Source organism: Saccostrea echinata, unplaced genomic scaffold (genome assembly GCF_033153115.1).
Source record: "Saccostrea echinata isolate AGI-Se365-2 ecotype Australia unplaced genomic scaffold, CSIRO_AGI_Sech_v1 ptg000009l, whole genome shotgun sequence".
Taxonomy (NCBI): Eukaryota; Metazoa; Mollusca; class Bivalvia; order Ostreida; family Ostreidae; genus Saccostrea; species Saccostrea echinata.
The window spans coordinates 6,663,258-6,675,949 of record NW_026889758.1 but is presented as its reverse complement, the minus strand read 5'-3'; the positions used below and the strand labels follow the sequence as shown (position 1 = coordinate 6,675,949).

General features: G+C 34.2%; 1 protein-coding gene and 1 long non-coding RNA gene across 2 annotated transcripts in view; one reads left to right on the top strand and one right to left on the bottom strand.

The window, feature by feature from the left end:
* Nucleotides 1-4,128: 4,128 nt before the first annotated feature.
* The window catches only part of LOC133181682 (solute carrier family 12 member 2-like), a 28,541-nt gene continuing 19,977 nt past the window's right edge, over nucleotides 4,129-12,692 (top strand). Inside the window, exons 1-4 of the mRNA XM_061316241.1 lie at nucleotides 4,129-4,646; nucleotides 8,343-8,465; nucleotides 11,971-12,142; nucleotides 12,390-12,529. Coding sequence (XP_061172225.1) covers nucleotides 4,155-4,646; nucleotides 8,343-8,465; nucleotides 11,971-12,142; nucleotides 12,390-12,529 — 927 coding nt within the window. The 5' untranslated portion in view covers nucleotides 4,129-4,154. The remainder of the gene's footprint in view (nucleotides 4,647-8,342; nucleotides 8,466-11,970; nucleotides 12,143-12,389; nucleotides 12,530-12,692) is intronic.
* LOC133181683 (uncharacterized) lies at nucleotides 7,558-9,859 on the bottom strand. The gene is made up of 3 exons (XR_009720491.1): nucleotides 9,560-9,859; nucleotides 8,927-9,007; nucleotides 7,558-7,733 (listed from the first exon to the last, which is right to left on the bottom strand). It is a non-coding gene; the product is annotated as an uncharacterized LOC133181683 (long non-coding RNA).

Here is a 12,692-nt window from a genome sequence, read left to right as displayed (position 1 = left end):
CGCTAACTGCGTCAATCCACAGGCATCAGTGTCAGTCAATCTGTGTGATGGGCAATATCGCTTCCTTAGAAATCAATACCAGATATTGTCAACAGTACTTCTACAATTATTCCTTGAATCCCATCTCAAAATGATTTGAATTTTTAAAAGAAAGAGAACGAAATGGGATTTGCTGACTGTTGTAATTACGATAGATCGATATAGGGTACTACTGGATGGGACAAGGAGACAGAAACAATTCTGACAAAATCCTGGAAGGACGTAATGCATTCAATGCACAGTCTGCATTCAGTGATTTTATATTTGGAAGGTTTTAATTGTTTGCTAAGTTTTTTTGGAAGCAATTTCAACTGATAACTGCAGCAACATAATCTTATAAAAAGGGGCCGTAGATTCTGGGATGAAAAACCCTTCAAGATTGCGCCTGGTAAGTTGGTTGGTTCTCAGTTGAGGGTATTACAAACCTTAAATAAAGGCGATATATAAGACCTAGGATACATGTACGTGTATGTATCTACTCTTGCACAAATTGGTGACATTTTTAAATGCATGTTTTTCTGTTACTGAAGAAACTGATAATCTAGGTTGTTTTTTAATCCCCTTGACTATATATAGCGAAGATGAAATGACCAATATTATAACCTGTATTAATTTTTTAACTTGACATTTTCAAACAGGAGAGAAAACAACAAATTAAAAAACCTGAATAATAAGAAAATGGAGGTCCTAAAGAATAAAAAGATTTTTTAGTAGCGTTGCTTGCCGCTTTAATGAAAGTAAGAGAATATTTACGAAGAGGTGGGTTTGAGCACCCTGAACAGGTGGGAGATTGAGGTTAGTGCTGGCGAAGCACTGCACACAGAGCATTTTTTTTCCAAAAAATTTTGACAAGCAAAAAAAAAAAAAATTTCCATGCAAGCTCGAAATCCTATTTCGTAGGGGATGGGGAGTTGGGGGTGTAGGTTCCAACTTCCTTTCACAACCAATTTTTTTTTTCTTAACCAAAATTACCATTATTTAACAACGTTACAACAAAAGGGGGCAACCAGCTTTTCAATGAATATTTTCAATTGTAAAAGGTTATGTTTAAAAAGGGGGGCAGCCCCCTGGCCCCACCTTGATAATACGTGCCTGAAAAGACAGAAAGGCATTACACGAACATGTGAATTTATCCCTGTAACACATGCAGAGTTAGCCAGGACAAAAACATGCAATACATACATGTAAATCAGGCTAGACTAACATGAATTTCTTAGACCTTGATATCACATCTTAATTCGGTGATAGAATGGGCGATTTCATCTCAAGATTTATTCCCTTTTTTAGTAGTAAATAAAAAAAAATCTACTGAATGCATTTTCTGTGACGTTCCATTACTCAATTTTTCTGGCTTTTTAGCTCACCTGAACCGAAGACTCAAGTAAGTGAGCTTTTTCTGTTCACATTTTGTCCGGCGTCCGTCTTTCTGCCTATATATCCACCTGTAAACTTTTCATGATCACATCTTCGATTTCTTTTCAAGAACAACTGGGCCATTTTCAACCAAACTTGCCACAAAGTATCCTTGGTAAGTGGGATTCAAGTTTGTATAAATGAAGGGCCTCGCCTTCTTCTAAGGGGAGATAATTACGAATTAATGACAAACTAACGGCATCTTTTAACATCAGTGCCACTCATTCATGCATTTTTGCTTATATGTTATTTTGTTGTACATGTATTAATTTGTATTTATATACCCCAGCTGGAGTCTTTGTCTTAAATAAAAACTTGAAACTTTTAAAAAAAAATCTTCTTCTCAAGAACCACTGAGCCAGAAAATATGAAATTTATGTGGAAGCATTCTCGTGTAGTGTAAATTCAAGTTTGCTCAAACCATCATCCGTGGGGTAGAGTGGGGTCACAATGGGTGATCAAAGTTTTAATAAATAAAGAAGTGCCCTGAGGTAATGTAGATTCAAATTTGTTCAAATCCCCCCTCCCTCCCCCCCCCCCCCCCGTAGAGATGGGTCACAACAGGGGATCAAAGTTATACAAAGGAATATATAGGAAAAATCGTTAAAAAATCTTCTCAAGAACAGCAAATAGCCATGATAAGTCATATTAATTCAGAAGCATCCTCACATAGAGTAGATTCAAGTTTGTTCAAATCATGTCCCCCGGTGGTAGGAGGGACCACAGTAGAAGATCAAACGTGTAGAAATAAATCTTGAAAGATCTTCTAAAGCCTTGATAAGTCAAAGAAATATGGAAGCATTCTCATTCAGTGTACATTGTAGATTCAAGATCGTACATGTACAAATCATGCCCGCCCCCGGGGGAGTTATTTGGTACCACTTCTTTGTTTCATTTTTTTCCAATACTGAACTGATTTCTGCTTTTTTCCTAGCCAATGTGCTCAGGTGAGCGATGTGGTCCATGGGCCTCTTGTTTAACAACACATTGGATATAGTTAAAGTTATAAATTAACCAAAAAAAAAAAGTAATCGGAAGAATGTATAATATGAATATGAACATAAAATAATTTTCATAGAAAAAAAGACAAGTCTAAAAATACTATTTCTATATAATTTTCTTTCGTTTATGGTTTGAATGTATTTTATTGTAATTTCTAATTAAAAAGGGATTGGGCACAAGTTCTAAAAACTTATTACACCCTCTCCCTACATGTCGTTTATATTACTAGTACTTTTAATGAAATAAGATATGAAGGACTAGAGTTGTATTATCACAGGTTGGCATCGCAAGGGAATAAAAAGCTTGCATATGGACAGTATTTATTTCTCTAGCGAGGGAGCATCGTCGCAAACCACGGCCAAAATGTACGATCCTCTCCCATTCTGGTGAGAGCTGTATGCGGATTCCGGACCGTGGCTTGAGACGATGGCGAGGGAGTCGCTTCACTTTCTTGGTGGAAGTCACGCCTCTGAGTATAAACTATTTGAAATAAAAATTTAAAACATTTGCAGAAATTGTCACTGCAAGAGCCAACGCCCATATTACACGCGCTCTTGATTAATGAGACATGCACGGTGTCATGCTTAGGAAAACATTATTACCAACAGCTCTGCATGGCTAGTTCCCTCCATATTTCGAAATATGCAAGATATTCTCTCTCTCATTAAATTAGTTCAAATCCCTCTCCAGCTGAAAAAACTCAATGCTGGCCGGTTCGATACAGTTCACTTCGATACAGTTCACGCTACACATAGATATTCTCGTCTCCCTATCCATGGCTATTCAAACATGGTCCTAGGATGGGACAATAGATTATTATCTTCATGGAATAGGAAACATTTAAGCATCACAGTGCGAATAAAATATATTTTGTTACAAAGTTAGGACAGTAAATACAAATGTTCATCAATGTGTAAAAGGAGAGGAGAAAATGCGACGGACTAGACCAGGATTCGAACCCGGCCCAGTTCGATCGCCGGTGGCCAGATAGCTCAGTTGATAGAGCAACTGACTGGTGATTTTCCTGGTCTGGTCGGACTGATCCAAAGCATTTTAATTTCCCCTCTCCTGTTACAACTGGAACATGGTTGTTCAGGTTGACAGAGCAACAATTTACAAAACCTTCTTACTGGAAGTCATTTCATTATTATTATTCTGAAAGAGACATTTAAAACAACAATTACTTTGATAATTTAAGAACATTAATCTAGTTGTTATTTATTAATTGATTGATTTAGTTATTTGTTGATTTATTTATTTTTAATCTAAAATGAAATAGTCAGTTGATCTGGGTTTAAAAAATCAATTTCATTTGTGAAATAATGTTTTAATTGTGTATTTTTGTGTTAAAATGCCCCCAGGAGGCCTTGATTACTCAATACCTATATTGTGGATCTTGTACACATTGGCGAGTTAAAGCACATGGCATTGTTTACTAAATTTTATAGTCTGTTTCGGGGCCTCTATTATTTGCATATGTATCACTCCTGTAATTTATCCCCTAGATGTACACTATTTGGACGCACTAGAAATAATTATATTGTTCAGACATGAAAAAATATGCTTGATTTTTTTATCTTATTAATTTTTATTCAAGAATTAATCTATGTTTCATCTTATTTAATGAATCTGGGCGTGCTTACATTTGCATATTTATCGACCGTGACACTTTCCTACCTCGTGACGTCACTTTTAAAAAAATGGCGGACCTACATGAGGCACGTATGTTGGAAGGAAAAGATATAAACGGAGTCACTTCCAAAGAGACAGGTAACGGGATTTTACAAGAGTTGGAATTAAATAACCTTGCTAGAGGAATGAGTACTGCTCCTTCAACATCACGATTTCTAGTGGCCAGGGTTAACGATGAAAAAGTTGACGAGACGGATCAGCCGCCAGTTTCTGAATCTGAATCCGAACCAGCGATCGGGAAACCGGCAAAACAACTTGACTTTCAATTCCCGGATTCCCCAAAATCTCCCAAATCTCCATATGATTCGGTTCATTTTTTCGGAGGAACTGTGAGTCCAAATGACACATATGGATATAATAATTCATGCGAAACTCACATGAAAACATTTGGAAAAAATACAGTTGAAGCTATTCCTCATGTGGATCATTACAGAAACTTGCTTTCAGCAACAGCAGCATTGAAGTCAAGACCAACTCTTGCCGAACTCCACGAAGAAAAGGTATCATATTTTATGTTGTACCTGTCATAGATTTCAGTTTATTGATTTGTTTATTTGTGACAAATCGTCAGCAGCAGCAGTAGTCACGTGTATGGATTTAGAGTCTGTTGAGGTTGTATAATCCGGCATTGCTTTCTAGACTACTAGTATCTATCAGAGACTATATTAGTATATATATGTCCCCGTATCTAGAAAGTTTACGCCTTGAGTAGGATATAAACATTTGGGTTCAGTCCATTATATTCATACACCATGCATGATTGATTTATTGTTCCTTCAAAAATTCTTTAAAGTGTCGTAAGCTTGTACTACATGATATGGTTGATGAATTTTCTTTGCCTTTGCTTTCTCTGCCCTCATTAAAATTGACATGTTCATTGAGATGTCATGTCGTACAGGAGCTTGTAAGTAAACAAAGATTAATCAGAGAGTACATGATTTACAACACATGGCAAACATTTCATGGACTTTGTGAAAATATGTTGATTGATCAACTGTTGGAAACTATTTTTGATTCTTTTATTTCCTAAAATTTCTTTTGCTGGAGCTCTACCCATGTTTTTATTTTTTTAATCGCATGTACTGTAGAAGCACAAATTTTCTTGGAGATAAAATTTCGTTGATTTGTCATCTAAAAAGGTTTCGTGAGGATTTAATTTCGTTATTTCAAAAGTAATCCTATTCAATATATAGTTATATGAAATTTCGTGTTGGTTTTAATTACGTTTATAATTATAAACAATGAAATTAATGAAATTCAATCCCCAACGAATATTTCTGCTTTTACAGTGCATTCAACATTACTAACAAGAATGAAAAAAAACAATATGTCAACAAAGGTACAGGTCAACATCAGTTTTGACAGCAGACACTGTATCTGTCAGAAAAGATGATGATACTTAAGTAGTCTAAGCTTCACTATATAGACTAGTGTAGACTCAATTTTTCTCAAATCATGACCCCCGGTGTAGAGCGGGGCCACAAAAGGAGATCAAAGTTTTACATAGGAAAATATAGGGAAAATCCTTGAAATCTTCTCAAGAACAACAAAGTCATGATTTGTCTTAATTACAGGGAAGCATCCTCAGGTAGTGTATAAATTCAAGTTTGTTCAAATCATGACCCCCAGGTATAGAGTGGAGCCACAGAGTTTACATAGTAATATAGGGGGAAATCTGGTGATGATGAACAGCAGGGCCAAAATGACTCAGACGAGTGTTATGGCCCATGGCCCCTCTTGTTTCTATAAACATATTAAGATTAATTTCTGTAAATCAAGGAGTGAGTTCTGTTTTAAACTAGCTGCAGATCTGTAGCTCGCTGGTCTGGAAAAAAATTTGGATGGACGACCAGAGAGCTACAGTGCTACAGAGCTGCAGCTAGTTTTAAAGAAGACTGAAATCCAATAAATTGATCTGTCTATGAAGAAGAGGTGTAATCTTATTAAGGCCCGTGCAGGTTCATATTTTGAAAAGGAAGTTACAGAGCAGGTGTAAGATGTGGGATTTTTTTTATTAATTATGAAAATAATAATAATTAAAAAAAAAACCCAACTATATATTTCCTATTTTCAAGTTATATAAAGAATGCTACTCCTATTCTTTAAAGGAGTCACTCTGGCATTAGTTGTTGTCAAATTGAAAAATTGTTCAATGGTTAAAATATGTAATTACATATTAATGTCAAGGTTAACAGGAGCAATTAAATCTAGTTTAAGATGTACCTTTAAAACATTTCTTTTAATGAAATGCTAACCAAATGACTTGCTTTGAAGCTTAATCTTTGTCAGCTCACATATATTCAAGAAAATTTCCAAGGTAAGGTGACTGCATGAATGCAAAACCAGTGTAGCTTTTCTGATCCACATGTTAAGTACACAAAATGTTTTTCAGACTGAAAATTAGGGCTGGGAACCAGCTGTTTCCGGTCAATTTTCTCAATATTTTGAAGATTTTTCCCACATCAAAATGAATATTTTTTTTCCAGTTGACAAATTACCATCAAGGTTGACAAACTTAACTTTAATTCCATTACCAAATTTATTCTAGATTTTAAACCAATTAATTTTTTTTTTAGAACAAATGTTCATGGCCTAGAAAAAAATGTACTGTGTACTTTGTTTTTGTTTTGAACATATTTTATTGACAATGTGTCAAAGGGATTGGACACAAGTTCTAAAAACTTAGATAGTCCTCTCCCATACATAAAATCTTAATAGCCATACAACATTTACAAAGATTTACAATTTTACAATATTATACATGAACGTAGAAGTCAGCAGCAGCAGTAGTCACGTGTATGGATTTAGAGTCTGTTGTGTACTTTGATTCTAGAATAGTAAAAATTCAGAGAAGTCTGACACATATGCATGGAGGAAAATGCAAGATAGCATTTAAGTGCTTGTTTTGAATCTGTAAGTGATAATTAATTATTATAACATCACAATTTTATTTCATTTCATTCAAATGTCATATCATAACTAATGATGAGGTATTGAAACAAGAGTTAAATTATTTTTAATATGGAAATGAATATTACTGAAAATATCTGTGTACATTGTTGTTCAACAGTAATATAAAGCATTACCTTTGTCCTTGAATGGAAAATTTACAAGCAACAAAATAAAAATTGAAGACATTCCCCCTTTTTTTTAAAGTCTGAATTAAAAAGAAAGCAATGAATTTATATTTCAACAAACTGCATTTGTTTTCTTGTAAACCAATTATGACATCCCGTTAGGTAATGCTTAAATCATTAATCAGTAGAAAATCAATACTAATGACTCGGCAGTATTTTATGGGTAACGTGAGATTTTCAAGTAATCAACACTGCCATTGCCCAAAAACATGGATAATGATTGAACTTTCAAATAATTTAATCCCAACCAGCAAACATTTTGAGTTACCTTGAAATATTAATGCATAGTTTCTGTAACCAATCTGAGGAGTAGACAATGGTAATTCCAAATTTTACTGCATTTTAAAGTGACATTTATCATGTTTTTGGAAGTTACAGAAGGGTTCTCAGTTCAGCCAGTGATTAGTCAATTTTGATGTCTTCATTTTACACCATGTCCCATCATTTCATCTGTAAAGAAATTCTAGAGTGACACTCCACCTCAACCATATACTTTGTAATTACAAAACAAATTAATCCTAGAATTCCATAGGGTGTCATGATATTTAATAAGCTAGGCTGTTACATGTCTGCTTCCCCAGACTTCTCTGATACTGCCAAAAAATGTTCTAAAACAGTAAGGGCAATGACATGCAAAAGATAGAAAACAATTTTCTTGTAGAAACAAAACATGTTCCAAAAAAGTGGGATTTCTACCAGCTGATACTGGTGTGTAAGTCATTCACAGTGACAATGTACAAGGCTGCACTTGTACCCAGTATTCTAAGTCATTCACAGTGACAATGTACAAGGCTACACTTGTACCCAGTATTCTAGGGATCTTTATCTTTTATATGTGTTTATAGAAATAATTTCTAACAGTAATTGAACATCAAATATTTTGGTGAAGAATGAAAGATGCTAAAGAGAACTATGAATCTGATTTTCAACATTATTACCAAAACTAATTTTGTCAATCTTCTTTGAGAAGTATAATCTCTTTTTTAGATTATTTGAACTTGTTCATCAAAGTTCCACATGTGAGCTTCAAGTATGATATTTTTAATGATTCTGTTTTAGGAAGAGGAAGTCATTCGAGCCAAACAGAGGGAACCACTTTTAGCATCAGAAGAAAACTTGGTGGAGGAGTCCACTGCAAACAAAGCAACAGCAGTCAAGTTTGGATGGATCAAGGGAGTATTGGTGGGTTATCTGTTTGTGGGGAGGGGTGGGGGAAAGGGGGAAGCTAGTGTGTGTCATTGTAAGTCCAGTTCAAAGTTTTTTGTCATTTGAAAGCAGTCCAGGAGTAAGACTCCTGTTCAAATATGTTAATTGTTAATACTTGTTTCAAAAAAAAGAAGAGGTCATAAAAGTTGTTCTCACATCGGCATAACACTTTATACCCTAATTACCATAGCTTATTGTGTTAGTACAGAATGGTACATGTATGCTTTTCCTGGGATGCCCCAACTCCAGGAAAATTCCACTTTTTTTAAGGCAAAAGTGAAGGGATTTGAAAGTTCATCAATATGTATAATACTCAAAAATGAATGGGGAAAAATGACTGTGAGCATGAAAATGATTTTTTTTCTTACATGATCTTGGTTTATTTTAATTGAATCTAGTTATTATGGGCTGTACAGGAAACAAGGAGCAGATTTTACCTGATCATATAATTGTCAAGCATTAGCTTTGACTGGTTTAACCTTGCATTAACCAGTGCCTGAATTGTCTGGTATTAAAGTCTGCAAAATAGAATAAATAAATAAAGATAGGTAAAAGTCAGTTACAAAAACACCGAGGCTACGAATAACTGGAATATTATTAATTTGCAAAAACTAACAATCTGAATATTATAAATTCATATGTCTTGATTGTCTCTCAGAAAACATGATCTGTATACAGAGTTAATCTGATCTGTGGTTTCTGTCTGAAAAGAAGTACATCTGGCAGACAGAATGTGAATTACTGCTTATTAACAATAAGACCCTCATTATGTATCAGGCTGATAAGATTATTTCCCTCCCAGAGTTTGTGAACTGATAATTGATACTGTGAATATGTGAATTTCTATATCAATCCTAGAAGTAACTATGGTGAACCCCAGTGCAAAGACAATAAACTACTGTAAAAAATAAGTTTTTTGGTATGAGTTTTTCCAAGATTATCCTATGACTATGATCCTATATATATATGAATTTTCATTACACAAAATAGAAGGTTACACCTACTGTTCTGTAGAATTAGAATAGAACAAGCACAGCTGGAACAATTAACATTCTTTTACTAATACTCACTTGTTAAAGATTTAAGTGCTCTGGAAACTGCACTTAATACTCTGTCTCCTAAGGTCAAGGTCATTTGTAATAAAACCCACTTCCTGTGATAATGAGCTATAATGATGACCTTGTCCCTTTGTAGCAGCTTATTGTTTGACTTCCTGTATGCTAATGAAAGGAGAAAACTGGCAATTTATTATCTGGTTAGGATGAAACAATTCCTGGCATCCCAATTTTTCGAGTTGGATTACCCAGCTAATGAGAACATCAACTTATTGATAATAGACAAGAAATCAAAGACTTGTAAAACTATGTAACATTCTCTGTGTTAAGCCAAGCCAGGATTCCTTGTCTTCTTCATCAGGGGTCTTTGGATCAGAACCTTCTGGCCAGAAATTTGATGAATAGGCATAGAAATTAATAGAATTCTGATTGTTATTGGAGAAAGGTCCCAGTTAAATTTGTCAGATGGTAACCTTGAGGTCTAGGAAATAGATTAATTGATCAGCGATCAATTATGCCGAATTACTGCAAAATGTGAAATAATAAATTGATGAAATTGATTTCTGTGCTAGCTCAGTGGCAGTATAAAGAAAGGGATGCCTAAAATGGAATGGATATTTACTTAAAGTATTTTTTATCAGTTTGCAGGGCTTGTCCTGTTTGTATTTCATAAGTTCAGTAAACTAAGCTATATTTATATTATTTGCTCAGCTTGCTAGATTATTCACAAACAAATAACTTCCTTTGTGTTGTCCGTAGTAGAGTTACATGTCAAGACAGGAAGCACATAACTATTACATGTGTTTGTATAGGAGGTTCTATTAGTATAACACATGTATTGTTGGGGATGTCTTAGCACTTTAAACATTGAACTATTTATACATCTACAAAATATACATGTTAGTTCCAACATATAGAAATGTACTTGACCACACAATTTAGGTAGAAGTTTAAAGGTCAAAACAGTTTTTGAGATGAAACAATCTTCACAATATACAGATTGTTCATCAATGTTGTTGACATTTGATGACAGTACCAAGTACTTTAAAATGGTTTAAGCAAAGGGACATGTCTGTCAATTTGATTAACATCTTACTTCTTGGTACTAAATTGTACTTATTGGAAAGAAAATGTTAGCATCAAAATTAAAGAAAAATATTATAATGTAAGATTAAATGTTGCTTGTTAGTAAGTTTCATGAGATCAAATTTGAATACAGTTGAACTTTGGTATCTCGAATACTGATATCTTGAACACCATGGATATGTGAAGTGATTTGGAAGTCCCAACCTCTTATTCTTTAAGTACTGGTATTTTATCCCCAATATCAGCAACTTGGAATTCAGTTATTGGACAACTAAAGCATGTACTGTCTCTCAAAGAGACAAAAGTTCCTTGAGAAGATTAAGTCAAAGAAATGATTTTTGAATCAATCATTCATAAATTCACAAAATTAAGTAGATAAATTATATTATTCATTGCATTTTTTTAAATAAGTTTCAATGAAATATATTATTCATTGCACTTTTCTCTAAGTTTACCTGGTAAATGAAAATTGTCAGATTTTAATTTTTAAAGTTTAAAAATCGTAACTATTTAAAAACAGGTCTGCTAAAGAGGATTTAGCTTTGGAAAATTTTAATGAGGTCGTCCAACATCTCTTTCATGTTTCTCATGCACATAGAGTGTGAACTTGGTAGGTTACTGAGAATGAAGAATGAAGATAGATAGAGTACGTTCTCTACTTCAGGAGGGAAACATTTGCACTTGATCAGTGAAGAATATAATTCCCTGTGCAATGTTTTGTTTTGTGACTATTCACTGCTTCTTTTTATGTGGTTACTTAACCATCAAATTAACACAGACTGAGGTCCTAAGTACACTGGGGTCAGTGTTCTGGGGGTTTTAATTGGGGGGAAATGGTTGACCACAGACGGAAAGCAGAGTTCAGAAGGATTTTTTTACTGACATTACACATGTTAATTTACATATATTTACCTACCTGAAATAATGCATTGTTACCTAAATGTGGTAGGGATGATGTCAAGAAAAAGTTATTTTTCAGACTTAAAATATTAGTCCCTATTTATCCCTACTGGCTAAGTTTATGTTTCAAAGTCCCAGTCTCCGTAGTAAGAGTAAAAGATGGTTATGAATACATAACAGTTGTACAGCTGGTAGAACTAATACCACCCATATATTTATGAATTATAATTCATATTAGTTTGGTATGTTGTACACTTTCTTATATCCCTTATAAATCAGATACCTGTACAATAAAAAAAAAAGAGACTGATAAAATGTGATTGTAGGAATATTTAACTGTCTTTAATTGTCTCTGTAAAATTTTTGTAATTTTTTTTGTGATAGGCAGAAAGTGTAATATCAATGTTGTAAAAAGTCAAACTTTTACTCAATTTTTGTAGGTACGATGTTTGCTGAACATCTGGGGTGTGATGCTGTTTATGCGCCTGTCGTGGGTGGTGGGGCAGGCGGGGATAGGTCTCTCCACCGTCATTATTCTCCTTGCTACTGTTGTTACTCTCCTTACATTGATATCTATGTCTGCAATCTGTACAAACGGGGAGGTCAAGGGAGGTAAGTCAGTACATATAAATAATTTGTTAGTGTTAGCACACTCATGGGTATCAAATATATGTCAAATAGATGAAAATAAATATAAAGGCAAGTGCATAGCAAAGGGATTCAACTTATCTGCTGTAATTTACTGATTCATACTGGTGTAATTATGTGTAGTCCTATGTTAAAGGAATTAATGGGGAAAAATGGGTAAACTTTGTATGTACTGCACAGTGTATATATTAATTGAAGGACTATTTTTTAGGAGGAGCATATTACATGATTTCTCGAAGTCTTGGTCCAGAGTTTGGTGGTGCTATCGGCCTCATATTCTCTGTTGCCAATGCTGTAGCAGTGTCCATGTATGTTGTTGGCTTTGCAGAAACAGTCAGAGATATACTCAAGGTAATTTAATACAAACATGGTGGAACAGAGTCATAAAATCCCTATAAATCATATTCTGGTTTTATATGTATATAATGTATACATTTAAATGTAACATTCTAGACTCATGATGATTTATTTCTCTGCAGAGAGAAGTAATGGTGTCTCTTCCCTCTTTATGACG